General features: G+C 34.7%; 1 protein-coding gene across 1 annotated transcript in view; it reads right to left on the reverse strand.

The window, feature by feature from the left end:
* Positions 1-22,386, reverse strand: part of METTL25 (methyltransferase like 25) — a 60,872-nt gene that overhangs the window by 11,619 nt on the left and 26,867 nt on the right. Inside the window, exons 6-9 of the mRNA XM_010183208.1 lie at positions 10,170-10,264; positions 7,632-7,661; positions 6,490-6,563; positions 3,943-4,036 (exon numbers count right to left, since the gene is read on the reverse strand). Of these exons, the coding sequence (XP_010181510.1) occupies positions 3,943-4,036; positions 6,490-6,563; positions 7,632-7,661; positions 10,170-10,264 (293 nt within the window). The remainder of the gene's footprint in view (positions 1-3,942; positions 4,037-6,489; positions 6,564-7,631; positions 7,662-10,169; positions 10,265-22,386) is intronic.

A 22,386-nucleotide genomic window follows, 5' to 3' on the forward strand; every position in this document is an offset into this window, starting at 1 on the left:
CACTCATCATCTTAAGCAGAAACCAAATACATTAATAAAGAGGCTTCGTTTTAATTCCATCTGCAAAGTGGCCCCAGAGAGAGCTGAAACATGTTCTACTGAAGAGGAAGGAGCGACTGCTCTTGCTGTTTGAAAGAGCAAGGCTAACAAGTGTAGCGAGCTCCCCTAGGAGAAAGAACAGCAATGAATCCTTCATTTTCTCAAACAAGAGTCCCACATTCATGTTAAATTACATTAAACAATGAATAAAAGGGAAAAGAAATGTGATAGAATAATTTCTCCCATATCTAAGCGCCATTGAACGTTCTGCCCATTGGAGTATATAGGAGCAGAGTGAGCTACGACAAAGAAAACAACTCAGAATAAAATATTGCCTTGGTGTACATCCAGACCAATTACTGAAGTCTTGGGCAAGGATCCCTGGCCCACAGAGCAATTCCATTAGTTCTGAAGCTAGAAGCAATATAACCATACCTGTGAAGCATCAAGCTCACACCAAAAGACCTCTCTCTCTGCCCTCACAAAATGAGAATATTTTGTCAAATATTCAGTAGTCATGGTTTATGTCTTGGTTTTACTACTGAGGTGGAAAGATGTGTGAAAGGAATGATCTTGTACCAAAAGGTGGGAAAAAAAGTTCATTTGCATCTCAGTGTTTACCCTGGACTTGACAGACTCTTCCACATTGAAAAGAAACTCAATGGAGGAAATTATTTTTGCTAAGGTAATAGTAAACTTCAGTCCCTGAACAGTAATTTGTAGGAATGAATGCCTCTAGGTGATTGACAAATGCTATATTTTTGGTAGAAAAATCTATTTTACTGTTTTATCTCACTTTAACTCACTTCTGATTGACAATCTTTTCATAAACGGTCTGTTTCTTATTTCAAATAAGCAAAGATCTTCACATCTATCTCATGAATGAAAGAGGCAGAAGGGCTTGTTCACATGAAGAAATGGCAGGATTAAATAATTTATCTTTACCAAAAATCAATAGCAAAAATTAACTTACTGTTTGGATATTTATACCTGGTAAGAGTCTCCATCAGTTCTATATTTAGCAAAAGGCATACACTTAAATAAATGAGGCAGGTTAGGTGTCTTATGCATTTGCTCTCTTTATCTTGCCTCCACATTTGTGCAGACTGGAAAACAACTGGACTGCATCACGGCCACCCCTGTATCAGGAATGAAGGCACTGGTGTGTATGAAGCAAGCAGCTGTGGTGCTCATCATGAATCATGGGTTTGGCAGGATGCTTGTGTCCAGTCATCAAAAACAGCCATGACTTTATGTCAAGCTGCCAAAGCCTGGCAGTGACTCCTAAAACCTTAGTGCTGCTGCCCTTCTACTTCTCAGTACATTTATTACCATGCAGAGATTAAACTCACTTCAATTTTCTGATAAGCATAGTAAAAGACCTGAGACTCGCTGTTTTTTGACGTCTGCTTTTTGGAAAATAGTTTTGCATATGTAGAACAGAGACTCATAAGCAAACCATTTTTTCTCATAGTTCTCTGGTTGTATTACATGTGTTAGTAAGTTTTAGCTTTTTTTTTAACACCACCTACATAAATTTATATATTCAGACAATGATTGCCTCCTTTATTTCTGAATGACAGGCACATTTTTTATTATTCTGGAAGTATGCTTCATATATGCTTACTCTCGCCTTGTATTCTTCCCAAGGCATCAGTTTTTGGCCACTGTCGGAGACGGAGTAGACATTTGGTCTATGCTGTACAGCTGTTCTTTTGTTCATTTTTAAAAACAGAGCTAGAAAACAAATTCTGCATAAATTTCTCTTTGATTTTTGTTGTTGCTGAGAGCAAATGTTTAGGCTTCATCACATTTTTAGCTATGTAAGTATTTTTTTTCTGAATAGAGGAATTTAACTCATTCTCCAATATTGTTCAGATATGGTGCTGACTCCACCATGAAAACTGCAGTGTCACAACCACTGTTGAGGGATCAGTAACAACTTTCCTCTCAGTAGTATCAAAATAGCATGGTTTTGTGCTGCTGCAAATTTCAACATAGATGGGAAATAAAAAACAATATTGTTTTGATCAGCATAAATTTCGCTCTTTAGTATGCAGCCAGCTGCACAAAAAAAAATGAGGAGAAATATATGCAATGAGGCTTTAATTGAATCAGGTCTTTAGCACCCACACAAACAAGTGCAGCTTCAAGTGCTGTTGACAGGCATCTTTCGCTCAGGGCAACCTGCATTTGTCCAGACCTTTTCTGGCCAAAGGTGGTGTGTCTAAAATATTGACCCAAAACTTCGATGCTTACTGTTTTTAAAGAAAAGGATGTATAACTCTCTACCAGCAGAGCCTAATCAATGATTCAGACAACTGATTAGTGCACAAACAATCCACTATTGCTTTTGGGTAATTGTACATGTACTGTGGAGAACACCATTTAATAGTTACTTTCAGCTGGGGTAAATGCATCATGTTAGCTCCTATTTATCCAGAAAGGCAAGCAGGTAACTCAATTTGCAAACAGAATTAAATATAATCCTTTTAAAACACAATGAACCTCAGGCATAAGAATTTTTCTTCATACTGTAAGCATGATTCCAATGTTATTTGCATTTACTTGTCTATTTGGTTTTGCATTTTTCTCCTAGTTCACGGTTTGATGAGCCTGACAAATTTGAAGTGATTTGTCACTTTGACTATAGATTTTAAGCACTGCTTTAACAAAGACTATAACATTTACCCTAAATATTTTACATACTGCCACACCTACCATTTTCTTTCTTCTATACTAAATTTTTAAATAGACAGTCTAATATTCTCTAGTGTTGCTGTTGCACAACTTGTTCTCATGGCATGGTTGTGATCTTCACACAGTCATATTCCATGCCTAATGCTATGTTGCCATCTGTTGACCAATTTAGCAGTTGTAGTACTAAGACAAGACACTCAAGAACACAAAAATATCTCTGAAAGGTTTTTATAAGTTTAAATCTCAATTTTGTACTTCCTTCTTTTGCTTTATCTAGGAAAGTTATTTAAAAATCGTAATATTTATCCCTAACATTATTTGTCTAAACAGCAAAAAAAAGTATTAGGCCTTCAAAAGTCTTCAAAGGACACTTAAAGAGACTCTCTAAAGGCTAAAATAAATTGGAAATACTTTAGGAACTAAACTGTAAGAGAAACATACTACATGGATGGAATTGCCTATCTTGCAATAATGTTACATTTTTCAGTTTCAAAAGGTGTCCTAAGGGATCAAGCTAATACTGCTGCAGAAAAATGAAAATAAAAAGGGGTCAAAGTGTTTACTATGTGATTCATTATTCATGGAAATCTGTTTTATCAGTTTCAGTTTAAAATAAAATACAGACAATAAAGTAACATGTTTGTATAGGATAGTATTTCAGCTGGATTTAAAAGGGTGCAACAGTTACTTTTATCAGGATGTATAGTATCAGCAAAGACAAGGAGTTCTTAATGCCTACTTCACCCGTCATTTGAAAAGTACATTTACTTCTAAATGCCAGCATATATAAAATAGAGTACATATTACATTTTTTTGCCTCAGAGTAGATTTGCAGAATTAACTTCAGAAATACTGGAAAGGCTTAAAAAAAATTCTGAGCATGAGCACCATGTAGAAAAAGGGATTGGTTTTATATGAAGTGATTATAATAAAGTTGTTTTAGAACAAAATAATTTAAAGAATTTATACATGGAAGTCTATTTCCAAAAAACATGAAAAAAACCAACTTTATTATGGTTTTTTTTCAATACATGAAAATAAGCATGGATGTGTTCTATTAAGATAAATAAAAATGAGAATGCTTTATACATAAACAACAATATACAAACCAAATAATCTGTGGCTTAAACATTGCATCGTGGTGCTGACTTCAACAACTTGCATGGAATAAGAACTTCATGAAGTCTCTGTTTAGTGACTTACCTTTGAATCATCCAGTTCCAGCTTTTTCAGAGACTTTCTGACGTAATCTATGAAGGAGGATGACTTGGAAAAAATTTTTCCAACATGTCGATCACTGCAAATAGAGCACTGAGATTCAAGCTTTTATACTTCCAGCAACAGAAATTTACACATTTTAAACTCATTTTTAATTGAATTTTTAATCCAGTGAAAATAAATAGTTGGACAGCTACTACTGCCAAGTTAGTAACAATTTTCCTTTTCCTCCCTTTTACTTATAACAAAATGAGCTAACTAATACTTGAAGAAATTTCTACATACAGCAACTATACAATTGTACTATGGTCATAGTATGATTATTATTTTACATAAAAATGTAAGAGTTGAAGGTTTCTTTTTAATTTCTCCCCTAATATTTTTATTTCCCTGTATGAATGACAAAACCCTTTATTTTCATTGACAGATATTTCCTTCTGTACTGCTATAATACTTCAATAATTTACTGTAATGCTACTGTAATTTATTTACCATGAACCACTGGACTGAGCAAATGCCAAGCTGGAGTAAAATTTCACTTTTGCTTGTTACCTTGTGTTTTTATCCTCACAATTTTTATTTCATTAAGTAATGCCAGAATTTTCTGCTGTTTACCAATGAATGGCCTACTTTTGAAGCCAGCCAAAAATCTGGGTTGTTTCAGAAAACATGTTAAAATAATGCACAAAAACTTAAAAAACATATAGGAAGACTCAATCCTAACAGGCCACTTACATTTGTTCTCTTCTCTGTGTTTAAAATATTTTGGAGAAGCAACACACAGCTTTTGTTAGTCTGAATTTCCTTTCTTGACTTGTGTCCTAATTCCTCTTCCAGCTGTGCAGTGTAGGAGTTACATTTTCAGCTACAGAATTTTCAGCTACTGAATTACTTAATACACTTCTCCACCTCCAAGACAAATATGAAATATAAATATCTTGGTTTAAAACTTTTCCCCCCTCTTTGTTCTTAATAAACTCCTTTTCTCCTTATTTAAAGATCAGAATTAACAGGTACTGAGGTCAACAGAAAGACTTCACTTGGTGGCAGCTCTAATGCTGTTTAGCTGGCAAGGATCTCCACTCATTGACAATCATTTCTGTAGTCTTATTTAATACTTGGAGGCACCCCAACATTTGGACTGATGCTGTCTGAATATCAGTTAATGATTATGCTGTTAGGTCATTCTTTGGAAGACAGCATCTGCCTCCTGATCACAGACTTCCAGAGGAAAGATACTGTCTGGCTGTGGCGGGCATGGAGCTAACTTCACAGCAGCCCATACACTGCTGTGCTTTGGATTTGTGACAAAAACAGTGCTGGGAACACACCGATGTGTCAGCTATTATCAAAAAGTGATTGCACAGCATCGAGGCCTTCTCTGTTTGTCCCTCTGTCCCCCAGGGGGTAGGCTGGGGGTGCACAAGAAGTGTGAGGGGACATGGTTGGGACAGCTGACTCAAATGGACCACAGGGATATTCCACAGCATGTAACATCAAGCTCAGCAGTGAAACTGGGCAGAGGAAGGAAGTTTTTCCAAGGCAGCCATTGCTACTATTTCATTGCTTAGTTACTTCCTTCAAATTATGATTCCTTTCACAAATTAAACATATTAACATCTATTTCTCACTTTTTCTTTTCTTTTTTTTTTTACAATTCAATAGCCATTGTTTTGTGTGTTATATTTCACATAATTTTAAAATTTAAAAAAAAAGCATTTCATCTTTCAAACGTTTGATCTTCTGAAGGGTAAGTTGTCTGGCTCTACATTTAGCAAAAGATTTGGGAGTATCTGCATTAGCACTTATTTTAGATAAGGAGTACACTTCCGAAGTGAATTTTGTAGTTTTGGTCACCTCCTATGCCTTGGTTCACATTTTGCAATAGGATCACAGCTCAAAAAAAAAAGGATTATTTTCAAATAAAATTATACTGGAAGGTGTGCTTCTGGATGTGCTCCTAGTACTAACGGGCATACATCCCACAGAATTAGATAAAACTACAACTCCTAAAGTGAGTATAGTGCAGATGTCAGGTCCTCAGCACCATCTCTCCAAATCCCATCCTACAGGTGCACAGTACTCCCTAGCACAGGCATCGGCCCTAAGTAGCTCATCACAGCCATGCTGGCCATTGGGCTTTTAGCAGTTTATCTCAGGACAAATAGAAATGTCTTTTTGTCTTCTGTAGCATTACCGCTGCCAGGACCTTTGCATAACAGGGACCCCAGGACTAGATTGACTTTCTAGTGAATCTGCAATCCGTTCCCTGGTGAAGATACGTTTTAGCCACGTATCCAGTACCAAGGAGGACCTATTTCAGCTATTGGAAAAGGAAGGGCAATGGATTTGTGATGTGGATTTAGGATGAACAAATCTATCCTGCATTTTAATACCAATAAGTAATAAGTAACATTCCAATGAGACTGATTCTTACACCTTTTTGCTTTCTAGGAAATTTTTTCTCAACGGAATAGAGGTGGAAGAGAATCAGAACTTTGGTTCGTATTCTGTGAATTCAGAGCTTCCTACCTTTTGGTGACACCATACATTTCTTCAATAATAACCTGAAGAACAGCTCGATAAAACAATGATTCCGTAGGCAGCTGCAAAAAAAAAAAGTAAGACATCAAGGGCTTAAAATTGGCATTGGAATCAAATCAGGGTAACAAAACCAGTATTGGCTTCCTTAACTACTTATTGGCTTGTATTCTTTACCCTCAGACATAACAGTTTTAAGAAGACAATTTACTAATGTTCTTGCATCCAGCTAAAATTGTGGTTTTGGGTCAGATTCTAACATAACCAATGCAAGGAAAGAAAAAAAGAAACTCAAACTCCGAAGCAGAAGTTCAAAGGTTGGCAGGGAGTAAAGGAACAAACGAAGAATGAAGCAATCATGATCTAAAGTCCACTATGCAAAATAAATATAACAATTCACCTAAGCTGTTTTAAAGACAACAGGAGGTATTTCCTAGCTGAATCATCACACTGTAGTCTGAACCATGCAGAAAGTACTATGCTCATAAAAACAGAATACACTGAAAACCGTACTTTGTGTATGAAAGACCTGCTTGCACAAAAACAGTTAATTTTGCCAATTAAAAATTCACAGCAAAATGCATTTACAGTAAAAGACTACTGAGGTCAATGGGCTTACAATAAGAGGTCTCTCAGTCTTGCCTTTTAAATATTTGCACATTTGGTGTCCACCATCCCTGGAAGGATAACTTGCACAACAATAATTCACAAGGAAAAAAATATACAGATTCAAGCTTTTGTCATAACAATTTCTATTTTTACATTAGTGGATAAAACACTGGGATAGAGTGATCCAAACCAGGGATATCAGAAGGACCTTTGTACTGAATTTATGTATTACCTGAAAGATAGCAAAGGAAGTTAAGATGGGTAGTTTAATGTCTTGAATTTTAAGCTGTGCTTTTTTTTCCAGACTCTTAATTGCCAAAAGAAAACAGATTCACTAAGTCAAATCACACATAAAAACGTGATTTCATGATGACACATGTTATCTATCAGGGTTTGATATAGTGTATGCTAGTATTTTAGATTACAGAAATGCAGAAGTTCAATAAAAGGTCATGGATTAAGAGCATTCAAGGGGGAAAAACACATTTTATCTTAGAACAGCTAAAATAAACAGTATTACTTACCATTTGGCCAACTGCAACTCGTTCCAAAGCCTTTAAGAGTGAAGGAATTAAATTGCTGGTATGTTTATTCTTTATCAGAACATTTTATAAACACGTTGTATAAAAGTCAGAGGAGATGACATTTTAAAAGATTAATGGTGTGACATAACACGAGCTTGCACACTTTAAAGTGTTAATACCTTTAGGGTCTCATAATCAGCTCACTTCTGTTATTCTGGTTTATTTATAGGAGAAGCAATGACAACCAACTGTACGGAAATAGACGAATGCAAAATTTGTTTGTTTTTCTTAGTACTGTAAAAGAATTTCAGAGGATTACTTTCTGTGAAATTGCTAAAAAATGCATTTTTCTTGAGTCTGTTCCTAATAAAATACAAATAATTCACTTTGCATATTCAACTATTTAAAAAAATAGCTCAATGTGTGATGTCTTTAAATACTTTTAGTCCCCAGTACCCAGATAAATTGAACTTCTGTATGTAAAGTTAAATAAAATAAAAACTTCAGGGGGTCTGCATTTTAAAATGCTGTGCATAATCTTTCACTAGATTCTTCATACCATTAGCTCCTGATAGAGGTGTAAGAGTACTTGATTTTTATGATCCATAGTGACAAAGAATAACAAATAATTAGAAGTGTGGAATATTTTCCCACAGCCGAAAAGACACTGTGCCTACAAAAATTTCAACCAAGTATTAAAGATCATAGTAGAAATGAAGACAAAAAAAAATCAGTAAATTATCTGACACTACAACAAATTAGATAGCAAACCAGAAATGCTTCACCGCTTATGGGTCTTAGTAACCTTTAGTCCCTAAACTCCACTACAGTAAATAAGACTGCTCATCTCTGAATCACCCACTTATCCTTCTCCTGGGTTTAGAAATGATCTTGTATTTAAGACTGTTCTCGAAACACAGTTCAAGTAGTTGCAGTTCCTCTGTTCATGGCTTTGGCTGACTATCAGGTTTGACTTCTGCTGTATAAGCCACGGGTCTCACACCAGCATCCACCTGCTGCTGCTTAGAAGATAGGTGTGGGTTCTAACACGTATCGTAAGGGTCTGAAACTGCAACTCTGCTCCAGAACATTTGGCTCTTGGCACTTTAACCGATTTGAATGCCATGTAATAATGAACATCAGCACTAATGCCTAGTGTCATTGCTCAGCAGACTCAGTTTCTCCTAGTCAGCCATTATTTCTAGGTAGATGAGTGCCTAGCTGCACCGCACTGTCTCCCTTGTATCTCCTAGAAGGCAAGGAAAATCCTAGTCATGAAAAATGCATAAAAAATTACACACATAGTAACAGTAGAAGTATCTTGTGACACAGGAGAACTCTTTACCTTTCATGAATGTTTAAACAAAAACAGTTTTTAACTGCCAAATTTCTGTGATTTCTGTGAAACCTAAAATAGATATATATGGCACAATAAGTACTGTCTCTTGGGGGTCATTTGCTTACAAAATTTATCTTCCCATCTTTGTTGAAAAACAGCCCAAACTTTTCCCTTCCAAAAGAAACAGAATAGGAAAGGAAATAACTAATGTGTCAGCTGAGGAAGAACTGGTATTGCATGACAGTGGCAAGAAAAAGAGAAAAGGTAAATCCTTTTTAGAAAGCACTTCTTGTGATAAGTTTTACAGCAAAAAGTTTTTTCCTGTACCTTGCCAAGGGTAACACATTTACCTCTTTTGAATACTAAACAACTGTCCTCCTATACCTTCTCTAAATGCTTCTGATAGCATTTAATTACCACGTTAGTTCAAGTTTATGTAACCTCAATCCATTAGACTGTACAGAGTCCTTAGTCCACACTCTTCTCCATAACGGAGGTACAGTGCTAGAGGCTAGCCAGAACCTGATGTGATTCTTCTTGATACCAGAAATTAACAATTAACAGAGGAAAGCCATAGTGGTCTTTTTACTGAAACAGTGGTTGAAATTTTCAGTACATACCCATTTTTTTCAAAACAGACAACAGTTCATCATCCTGTCCTGATGAAGTTAGGTCTTTAAAAGCACTTCATCTCTTGGTGCAATGTTAAAAAGTTGTTTCCAGTCTCTTAAGCCACATGGATTTTAGAGCTCTTCTAGTTTTTGGAATAGGCAGGTTTGTTTAGGTTTTAAACAAGTCAGAACATTCAATATTATGAATCATGAAGGCGTTGGGGGAGTTACTGATTGCAATCCTTCTACAATTACCTTGTTCCCCTCTAAGTCCTTGGCCAGGAACTATTACCCTGAGGGGTTACCTTGTTTAGGTTTCAACAAAGGTTTGGCCTTTCTGTCCACTCTTTAAATACATTTCTGTCAATACTAATTTTTTCATGCCTTCAGCAAGTATAAAATATATAAAGCTGGAAGGTCAATACTATTTTTTTTAGGTATAATTCATCTTGCTTACAACATTAATGATGTTATTCTGTAGAGTCTTGGATTAAAGTCATGGCTCTAGGATTAGAAGCCAAAAACAATGAATCCTATAACATCTGGTTAAAGCTCTCAGTAGGAGAAAGAAAAGAAGGGGAATCATACCAAGCATGCTGACATTCTAGCATTGCGACCACAGCACCAGCCCTTGTCCTTCAAGTACTGACACATGGGAAAGCCCCACGCTTCTTCTGGGCATTCTGCAAAACAGAGAAAAAAACATAGGCACAGCTTTCATGGGGTATCTTTCTCTTATGCACAGAATGCACAACGTATTGAGCAAGATGAACAGTAGTTATTGGCAGCAGAAACGCTTAACTGTTCTTGCCCAGTACCAAAAACCATGGTCATGTTATAAAATCCTATTTCCCCCATAACAGATGTTTTTGGTTTACACAGAATTTCTGACAATTTCACATTTTCCAAACACTTTTAAATGAGTGTCTTTTACAAAAATCCACTAAGAAAATGTTCCAAGGGAGAAGAGAGGAGTTTGCAAATACACCCCATGCCATGCCATGAGTCACAAGATGTAAGCCAGGCAGTCATTCAGCGTAGCACGACTTCAGCATCACATCTCATTGGGTTCTTCTTCTACCATAAGCATCTTTTAAACATCACCCAGAACAATGTGTATTTGTTTATTTCAGATCTGAAGTCCTGCGCTTTGCTGCAAGGCAGAATGTTTGTTTTCCAGAAAAGAGCAGCTGCAAAAGCTCTTGCTGTTTCTTCAAAACACTGAGAAGCATTTGCATCACAATCTGTGCTCAGTTTGTTTCAGTGTCATTTATATTTTGAATAACAACACAATTCTTTATGTTTAACGCTCATGCAAATGTGGGAAAACTAAAGCAGAGGGATTACTTTATAGATATATATAATATCCAGTTTTAAATGTAGGTGAACTCTACAATGTTTTGAATTTTCATTAGCACAGTTGTCAGCTGATTTTTTTAGAACGCTGAATAAGAACTACTACTTTCTTTTATTAAAAAAAAATAAAAATTGGCTAGGATCCTGACTTTTTAGCATAGAAAGATGACTCGGGCATATTTAAAGATAAATCAGTGTAACAGGGTTAAAAAAAGGACAGCAGAAATATGACTCTTCAAACTTACCAGAAGTCTGGGATACAAACACATAAGTAGAATTCATTTTGTGAAAGTTAAGCAAAGAAAAAGGAAATAGGAATCTATTAAAGGATAGACCCTTCTTCCCCCAGCAAAAGCCCTCAGTATTCTAGCAGTAGTCCCCAGTCTTTGCTGATCTTTAGTGTAGCAGCCCGCAGGTCATCTTCTGCAGGCAACCTCACTATTCGCTCTCCTTCTAGCCCTAAGAAATGCCAGAGGCTTTTTGGGAATGACTGCTGGTTTGAGGACCACAGTTTAAGACAAGGAGGTTAGTTCTGGGTAGTTAACATAAGGAGAAAGAAGGGTCCTTCAGATGTAAAGCTGCAATTTGACAAAGCAGATTGCAACTGGTTTTAGCACTGGGAATGTACTAAGAATTTGTAAGTGCCTCACGACAAGATATAAAACAGTAATTAACTTCAAGTCTAATTATTAAGCCCATGGAATAAAACTGACTATTTCTACTACAGGAATGGTAATAAGAACTTATTAAATACATTTTTTGCAAAGGAAACAATGACTGCCATGGTTCCTATTGTGTGATTCACACTAATAAGTCTTTCTAATTTATATGTTAAAATATTTCAAAATAAAAATTTGCAAACTGAGTAAGAAAGATGAAATCACTGATCTTTTCAAGTTATCCTTTCTAATTCACACCCTGTCCTCTAGGCAAACTAATCATCCATGCAAGTTAAAGTTGCTGCCTGCGGAGCTACAATCTCAATATTAGTGCACTGTACTCATGCATAATTCTGAAGAATTTATGACACCTTTGAAAAAGATAATCAAGCAAAGCACCATCTTCATTTAAATTATTAAAACTGTAAAATAGAAGAGAGAGAAACTAATGCTCTAACATTTCATCAGAATAAAGTTCTTCTTTCTTATCTTAGTCCTGAAAGTCATATGTTAATTCCTATCCTCTAAGTATTTAGACCTTTCTGTAAGACATCCAGTAAATTGCAGTTTAGTTTTGTAGAAGAACTGGACTTACTGGCAATAGTAATGACATACCATTTGGAGCACCTGTGCTATTTTGAACTTTGAAAAGAACTTTCTCCCTTTCAATTTAACTTCCAAATGAAAAAAAAAAGGTAATACATTTGGACATTTGGTAGAATGAAAATAGTATACTGAGTAGTAAAAAAGTATAAATCACAACAAATGTATTATATATTTCTAATTAGATCAACTACAACTTCCCTCATCTTGATTCAATTCTGTGTGGATACAGAGAAAAGCTTCAGGCGAGCCTTATTGTTGTTACCATCCTATTCACAGACACATTAAGACTCTTACCGGCTCAGCAGTGTTTCAAAGAAACTTTCTCAAAGAGTTGTTTAACTAACAAAACAATTAAGTGCAGCTAGGAAACAGGATTTCCAAAATACAGCACACTCAATGTTTTTTATTTATGCTTCCTTTTTTGGTAGTTTTAAAAAAAACATCTGGTGATAGAAGTAAGGTAAAAGAATTTTACTGGCTAATCCTTCTCTATGTGCACAGAGGTTTCCAAGAAAGTCTGAGAATGGGACAAGCTTCTCCACTTTAATATTAAGCTTTCCATAGTTCTTCATGAAAGAGATGAAGATCCTAGTGTGTTAACATCTAAAATTTACTTTGCACAGCTTTACAGCACTACAAAGTTTCTATGACACATGGAACCAACAGGTTTTATTGTTACTAGACAAATAAGCTTAACTAGGGTTTCATGTGGCTTTGTAGTTTCTTGTTTATCTTCCTTTCCTAACATTTAATGAAAACATATTTGTATTTATGCTTCTCATCCTTTACTTTCTTGCAATTCCCAACTGTTCTGAACTGCAGTTCCCAATAAAAACCCTAATTTGTTATGTTTTCTGCTTTACCTTCTAGAACAGACAGTTTTATTGAGATAATGTATTGAACACAATTTGTTAAACTCATTCTAGCAGAAACAATCCTAATGTTGTGAGGGAACAATGCCTATCCCAACGGTTAATGCATAATTTATAAAAAAAAAATCAAGCTTAATTTTCACTTAGTGGTATGATATAGATGACTGTAATGACTGCTTTGAAATTCTTCATCTGCTCTTTAAATACAAAGTAACACAAATAAGTTACGAAAAATTGCAAAGTACAGTAAAATAGATGATTCTGGTTTTCCTGAAATGCACTTTATCTCTTCTCTTTTTAAGAATTTAAGATTTTCCGGTATATATATAATGACAACAGAAGAGATTTATTTTCTAGTTATGAAGTTAATCAGATTGTAAATAGCACATGGCAAAGGGAAGGCAGTTCCTTTTAGTGAACACGCTAAAGTTCCTACTCTACTTGTATTTTGTTTAAGAAATCATATTCTCCTAAGAATAACAAGCATTGCTTATTTAATTCATATATTATATCTTTACTTAGGCAACTTATTACTGAAATGTTGTGAAACACCAGTCACTTGGAGTGTTTCAGCATGAGAAAATAACTTCAAGAGAAAGAGAGCTTATTCTAATTTAGTACAGTTATGCTGATTGTACGCTCACAGCTAATGCTGTAGGAAACCACTCACACAAGTTTTTAATGACAGATACCTTATACTTCCTTTAAAAATTACCATTAAGATTGAAATAAATTTTTGAATCAATTTTTTGGAAGTTCAATGTATTGAACTTCACTTATCAATTTTTGCCATTTATTTTAACACAGAAATGGATTAATGATTTGAAATGATAATATTAAAATGTTAATATTAAGATTTTGAAGTGTATTTTAAGATGGTAAAAGTATTATCAGTAGTTGTTAATAATATCATTCAGTGATTTATCATTGCAATATAATCTTGTCAGTTCTAAATGCTTAAATATATTTCTGTCTTTTACCGCTTAAAAACTGCATTGGATAAAAACACCTGCAACTATATTTATTTATGAAGTGCGATCAATTATCAGGCCATCTAAAACGTTACATGTAGCAAAGTAATCAGTTAATGTAAAAGTGCTTCTAGGAGAACTTCAGTTTCCTGATAATATTTTCTTATCTTTTTAAAATTACATTAAAACAGTCACATCTCCTACTCAGTGCTATTATTTTAATATTAACAACTATTTCAGCTGATTCCTTCCTGATGTCTTAGTATCTCAGCTTTGTCCATCCTCACAGTCTCTACTCACAATTTCTAAATTCCATTTATATTATGAGGTATAATTCCCCAATTTGGCTTTCTACTTCAGTATACAGTTTAGGTATAGATGATGGTAATCCCCACTGATTCATGGAGCTGTTTTTCAAAGGTTTCGTTGTTTTTTTTCCAATTTCTCAATTTCAAAGCATGAGAAACCTGGAGTTCAGACACTTATTAATTAACTTCAGTTGCATTTTTGTACTTCCCTTCCACTGCACTTGAGTGTCTATGATCTCTTTCTGTGATCATGAAAGAAAAATGAAAAACAAAGATGAAATTAAAAGAAATGCAAGACTATGCAAGACTATGTGAAGGCTCCTTTTTGAAGCACTCCTGGGCAGCTAGAGAATACTCAAGGCAAAAATAAAAGGAGTGCCAATTGTACAGAAAAAGCACAACTGACTGAAGATCAGATGCAGCTGTCAGTGTGAGGTAATTGTACAAGGACTGCTAAGGAAACTGAAAAATCTCTGGATTAATCATATGCTTGTTGGTCAACAATGCTTTTGAATTCCTGCCAAAGACAAGTAGATATGGGTAAAATGACATGGCACCTCAAACTCAAACATAGCTGAATCCACAAGGCTGGCACTAAGATCTGCTCTTCAGCTATTTAACTCAAAGGGCAATACGTGAGAGGTAACAACCATAGGAATCATGTCCTTGCTTGGGTAGTTACTGACATATTGATGGTCAAGATACAAAAAAAAGTAATAACAGACAGATCTAAAGTATTGCCTTTCTCCTTGTTCCTAATCATCCCCTGTCCTATCATTCCTATTTTAGTATTTGACGCTGTTAGAAAATCAATGCATCCTTAAGAGTGTATGGTAAATAGTACAATTGCATATTTATCCATATAAAAGGCTTTGATCTAAAAATCCTTGCAAAGATCTCCTTCTGTCTAAGTAGAGCCTTCGTTCTTCTATAGAATACAGCCAGCATTCCTCAAAATGTAAAACTAACAAAGAAACCCAAAAAGCAGGGCACATTTAAGAACTGTAAATAGCATTATAAATGTAAAACCATTTCCCTTCTTCTCTTTAATTTTTTGTTCTCCTCTTCTAATTAATCAGGTACTTTAAAAATATTCTTATTAAAATGTTCTTTGAAGAGAATGGGATTTTTGTGTCTATTACTCTGAACACAGTAACACATAATTTATAATAGAAACATATCACTGAAAACTAAAAGGAAACCTTCAAGGGCAACACCAAGTGAAAGATGAATAAATGGCTACTGACAGTTTTATGGCAATGCTGGCATTTCAGTAGGGGGCAAATTAAGGTAGGGAGGGACCCCCATTCTTCTAAGCTCTTGGAAGGCACTGAATGACTTACAATCTGGAGAAATCAAGGCAGCAGAGTGAGGATGGAGGTGACAAGCTCAGGCTCAGAAGCAGCTCCATGAAGAAGAAGCCTGGTCTCACAGGAGATAACAGAGTTCATTCTCGTACTACCAATAAACTCAGGAACTGTCATAAAAGTTGAGGTTAGTAGCTGTGACAGGAAATTAAAATAAATTCTTTGCTAACACTGTATTAAAATATTGCTTTTTAGACCTGTTACCTAATTCTAGGAACTTAGCACCAGTCATATTAAAAATCAACAAAAGAAACATAAACTCCAATTCAAACACCCCGTGAATAAGAAATAAATATGGCCTTTGATATATCTATATATAGTGTATTAAATACTATCCCATTTACACTTATATGATGATTCAAAAGACAGTAGTGATTTTCCAAATGTACAAACCAAAATATTTACTAGTGAAAATAAAGTTATATTCTGGTACTCAAACCTTAAGTATAATATTAAAAACCATACATTTTTGCAAAGTGCTAATTACGACTATATTAACTGGAAAGGAAAATGACCCCTAATTTTTAAGTTAAATTACTTGGAAAAACCCTCACCGTTACTGGTAAACCTGGTAAATGTATAAACTCTCTTCAGTGCAAAAATAAAATGGAATTATAGGATACAAAATCCATAAACGGTCCTAGAATTGTGTAAGCTAAGGGAAGAGCATTTTTATATAAACTCTTTATACAGTGATCAAATGCTTTTCTCAATTTTCTTATGTATAAAAATTTATTTTCTTAGACTGGACAATGGAATATCCTGCAGTTGCTTTTCATAAACTCCAGACAAAAGGGAGATGAATTTCAACACTGGCAAAGGCTGTTTTTATACACTAGACTTGTCTACCTCTTTCACTTAGAGAAAACTCCCACTGAAGCCAATTACTGTCTTTTCATACTACCGGACATCTCTCATAGCACTCAGTTAGCAAGGCATGACACAAATTTTTAAAAGTAAAAGAATTTATGTCCTAAATCAGACAAATCCCATTTGCAAAATAGGGGAAATAGGTATAACATATGCATAGACACAATATGTCGCTATCTCTATATATCTCTTAATGTAACCAGTAACATTAATAGAGCTATGTTTTATACCTCCTACTTCTAACTCTTCTTACCCCAGTCATAATTAGCTGGCAAATTTATGTCGTATCTTAGTGGAAATTGGTCTTCTATAACAAACATGAGACATGCCTATGTAAGAACTGTAGGAGTTGATACACCATTACTAGAAGACAGCAGAAGTCTTCTGCACAACAAATCCTGTAACATCCAAGCTGGAATTAACACTCAACGGCCACACTGTACATTAGATTTTTCTTGCCAAAGCCCTGAAATTGCAATACTCAGTACAGAATACTATGGCTATAAGGAACCCTGCTGAAGTAATTCAAATGCTACAAATTCTTTAGCCTGCATATATGCTGTAGACAGTAGTGTTAGAACATGTACAATTGTACATTTATGTTCACATTATGCTCCAAAGATGTGTAAAAAGGCAATATCCTAAGACTTTGAAAAATCAGTCATCGTCACTAAAACTGTGGAAGGTGTATTAAATGACTTCACAGAAACTATACTTCAAGTTTTCTGAAGTTCTGCATATGAAAATGGCCTTTGCTTTCAAAAGGAAGATTTCTCTTTTTCTTTTCACAGTTCGAAAGATTTTTTTGTGTTTTTTCTCCCTTGTCGAACACAATAATCTGTCTATTTGCCTAGTCTGGTATAAAATGAACAATGTAAGAGACTTAATGCTGAAACAATCCATTTTTTTCAGTTTCAGAAAAAGTAAATAGACAATTATATGATACTTTATTTTTTCAAAGGACTATTACTACATTCCTGCAGATGTTACTGAAATAAGTGGTATATTGAACATGTGTAGTTCATCACTTTCATGATATTTTGTTTCCAGAGAATTCATGTTGGAGTCCTTAATGACTGCTGGAGAAACAGGCATTAGCTCACATACCACAAGCTCTTTGCTCTTGATGAACAAAGGCTGTCACTATGCACAGACCCTATTCTCACAGAAGTCCCAGAAGAAATTACCCTATTCAGACCAGCAGAAAATATACAGCGACACTGTGCCTCAACTATGCTATAAATACTGCCATCCAAACAGGAGAGTAATCTTGCTTACCAAGGATTTATAGCTTTAGTAATTCTTCTGTTGTCAGTATAATGGGTCTTTTTGCACTTAATCTCAACTACAGTCATTATTAAAAAAATGAAGTTTTTTTTTCTTCCCAGCTATGTAATTTTTATTATGTTCTAAATATTCTAACTCCATTTCAGAGCATGAAATTGTTAGGTATTATTCTGAATCTCCTTGAGAGAGCACAAGCTCTTTAACTGTGCTCTGCATGGTGACAGAAGAAAAAAAGGTTATTAACAGATAACTTTCTTAGGTCAGCTGTGTAACTGGCACAGGCAAATAAAATATTTTTCTTTCAGTGGTTATAAAAGTAACAAATAATTCTGTATGTTCTTTTATATTAATTTTTAAATACCTCAATTTTTCTTTAATCTCAAATCTCTTTGACCTTTTGCAGGTATCCAAGCATCTACAGAATTTCTTATAAACAGTAGCTACAGGACTCCCATTGTGATAAAGCTATAAAGGATTGCTCAAGGAAACAAAGCACGGAGGAAAAGCTAAATGCAGTTTTCAAGCCACAGTTCTGCCTCATAGAAGGAATTCATCAGATGAAGTATCTAAAATTGAAGGATCCCTAGAAGAAGTTACAGAAAAATAGATGATGTAAACAGCAGAAAATAGCCAAGGCCATATGGCATCCATCCAAAAACTAAAACCAGGTTGAAATTGCCAAACTGCAGTGTGCAACTTCTTGATTAAAACCCTATGGTTCCAGAGATCTGAAAAGCAGGTAATGTTGTATTAATGCTTATGAAGAGCTCAACGGAAGGTTCAGAGACCTTCCAAACAGGAAGCCTCACATCTACATAGTGAGAAAGTATTCTAAAGAATAGAGTCATTTGATATATGAGCAAATATTTGGGAAGAGTCAACGTGACTTTCTTAAAGGAAGTCATATCTCACAAAAACATCTGATCTTTTTAAAGCTTCAAGTAACAAGACAAGAAAGATAGAGTGGGTTTCCAAATGGCACTCAACAAGACCATTAGAAAAACTACCAAAACACAGAACAAGATAAGAAATATTCCTATGGGTAAGTAATTGACAGAAACAAAGGACAGGAATAAAAGACCATTTTTCACGTAGGACAGAGACGAGCAGCAGAGGCCTAAGGAGACTTGTGCTGGAACAGGTTGTTGATCAATTTCAAAAATGATCTGAAAAAGTTAATGACAAAGTTTGCAGATGATCCTAAGGGTAATAAAAATTAGCCCCATTTCTAATAAAAATTAGAGATCAAATGGCATATAAAATTCAATTATGAAAGTAATTCAAATTGGAAAAACATTAACTTTAAATATACGATGAATGGCTTTGAACTGAAAGCTGACAGTTTAATGAAAAGATCAGCCCAGTACTAAGAAAATTTAAAAAAACCCAAGATTAAGAATTATTAAGAAAACCCAGAATATACTATTATGCTACAATATAAATCCATGCTGCACCAGAATATTGAATTCTGCATTTGGATCTGTTTTTGTCTCGTTGGATAACAAATAATAGCACCCAAAAAGGTGCAGAGAAGAGAAACAGGATTGCCTTAAGTAAGGAACATTTTAATAACAAGATTAGGTAATACAACAAATTAAAGCTGTAAAACAGATAAAAAGGGAATGAAAAATCTGAAAAATCATGAATGAGATAGAGAAAAGAAATAGGTACAGACATGTACTGGCTTTTCCATGCAAAATTAAGGGGTATAAAAAAACTCCATGCAGTTAGAAGCTCTAAAACAATTAAAAGGAAATGCTTCTTCATACAACACACAGTTGATTCCTTACCATAGCATGCTACAGATGCTAAAAGTTTACATATGTTCAAGTGTACCCTGAAGGATTCAAGGAATAAAAATCCATCAAGGTTTATTTAATGCAAATATACCACTTTGTTCCAAGAAGTTCATGAGCCAAAACATGGAAAAGAGAGTATCTGGGGGAAGTATTGCTATATACTCCCTATGATTTTATACTCTTCTCTATGTTCCTGCTATTGGAAGACAAGATACTGGAACACAGGAACCTTTGATGTTAAGAGTTTGCATGATTTCCACTTCTCTGTTATAGATACTGAAGCCAGGCTGTACATCTATTTTGTACCTTCAATCTACTCTGTTATCAAAATATTAATTTATATAAAAATGAATTAGTCTTCTTTCATATACTAATGCCACATCTGTGAAAAAAAAAGGCCTGAGAAAGTAACATAGACATTAAAATTATATTCTCAGGTCTACCAATGCAGCAGACAGCAAGCTACTGCTTTAACATACAAAACTGTACTTGGATAGCAAAGCAAAGAATTACAGACATTCATCAGCTGTAGTAGTGAAGACACAAAGAAGTTTGAAAAATTCTCAGCTATTTCAAGCACTTAAGTATCTTTAAAAACTCAACTAAAGACATTTCTAATATAGTATCTTGAATATGATGAAAGTTTGGTGCTTATTTTAAAGTTTGGACTATCTCAGTGGATTTATGCCAACTTAAACTAATTGATGATCTGTTTCATAGTGTGTTTCAATAATAAAGACAAATGGAAATGATGTCACTCAACTTTTTCATTGCTCCATTAATAGTAATGAAATTACAACAAATCTGTATTCAAAAGTGTTAAGCTTGGCTCATAACCAAGGGACAATTATTTATCTTTAGCGATTCTGAAATCCTAGAGGCTTCACAAAGTGATACCAAAATTTTGCATGCACTTTCCAGTACTAGGACAAAGACAGAATAGTTATTGAGTAAAGGTTATTTAAAATGAATAAGTAATTAAAAAGATTATATAAAAGTATTAATAGCATCTTCTGAGATTGCAATTAAATGGAATTAAATGTCATTTTTCCTTCCCCTGAGATTTTTCAGTGGAAAGTAATCTTTGATATCCATACCAAAATTCTTCATGCATGGCCTACTTTGTCTCTTCGTATACACTGCCAAACTCAGTCAAGGCAGTACTGAAACACAGACAACCCAACTTGTTTCAGGTCTTCCATAGCATCTACCTTCTATGACATCCTAGTATCTCAGTCTGCTTCTAGGATTCCAAACAGAGGAGAGGAACCACTTAAACTGCTGCTTTCCTACATGGGAAAGACTAAATCTTCCTTGGCCAAAGACTTCAGAGTTCTTTGAATTTGCATTTTTCTCAAAAATCCCAACAGTAAACAGGCTTTTGCTGGGGGAAAACAGGGCACAGTGAGGGGAAGGAAAAATGTTCTGCCATCTCAGGAAATAGAATCAGCTGTCATCAAAATAATTTTCAAAACACAAACTTAGCGTACCCTTTAGCTACTGTGCATTATAGAAACCTTGGCCGTCTCAGTTATAATCTCTTACTCTGTACACACACACAAAATTATAAATGTAAGATAGTTTCAGGTTTTAATATATTTTTGCTACATTTATTCATGAAAAATACTTGAATAACTTATATAGGTAATGCAGCTATGTAACAGCTATAAAAATTACACAGTTAATATTTTTTGAACTTTCATAATTTTCCAGGATCAATTTTGATAGAAAACATCTGGGTTTTAGTGACTAGTTAGCTCTGTCACAAACTCATGGAAATGTGCCCTGTGCAGCAATATCTAAAGATGCCTTGGAAAGGAAATCAAGCTTTTTGATCTTTTGCTTGGAAGTGTTTTCCTGTGTTGCCATGGTATCAGTGATAGCTATTTTAAGACATTGACTGTGATATATCTTTGAAAATATACCTAGGCAACACATAAATCATCTGTACTCTAATACTTCTAAAACAGTGACTAATCTTCCCATATTTCAGTGGAACTGAGTGATATGAAGCCATTATGTTTGTGTAAGGAATCCTTAATAAAATTCAGTTTTGAAGTTTTTGTCCACTGAATCTACCATACTCAATGCCTTTTCAGTTTTCACAAACCCGATAAAATTTTAACTACTCTTTGCATCCCTTGTTGGTTTCCTTCATTATGTTCACTAGCTTTTAAAACTTAGAACTTAACAAGTATAGTCAAATTTTATATTTATGTAACTTGAGAGTCCAAAGCTCTTACTCTTCTGCAAAAGTTTTGCTAACTTCTTGCTGGGTGCCTTATCGAGAAGCTACTCCATAGCTTCCAGGACATTTCTAGAACTCCTCTGCCCAGCATGGGAAATCCTTACCAAAGCTGGAGTTTATGACTTGCAGTACTAAAGCTAACCTCAAAACACTAATTATACAACTACTGCATATTATTTCAAATTATGAAATACTTATTTATAAGTAGCTCCCTAGCAATAGTAATGTTCATATGTTTTTTTCCTCAAAAAAAGAGGATATCATATTGAAGAATTTCACTGGTTTCTAGACTGGTACTGATGTGTTTGGTGGTATAGAAGATGGAAGGAAGAGAAATTAATAAACACATCCATTCATTTTTAAGGAAAGTCAAGTCTTCTTGAAAATATCTTCAATTTGCAGTTACTGCCTGTTAAGGGATAATCATAGTCCATCTGGTACATTGCCCCAGAAATGTATTAG

The sequence above is a fragment of the Mesitornis unicolor genome, unplaced genomic scaffold (assembly GCF_000695765.1).
Source record: "Mesitornis unicolor isolate BGI_N332 unplaced genomic scaffold, ASM69576v1 scaffold11964, whole genome shotgun sequence".
NCBI lineage: Eukaryota > Metazoa > Chordata > Aves > Mesitornithiformes > Mesitornithidae > Mesitornis > Mesitornis unicolor.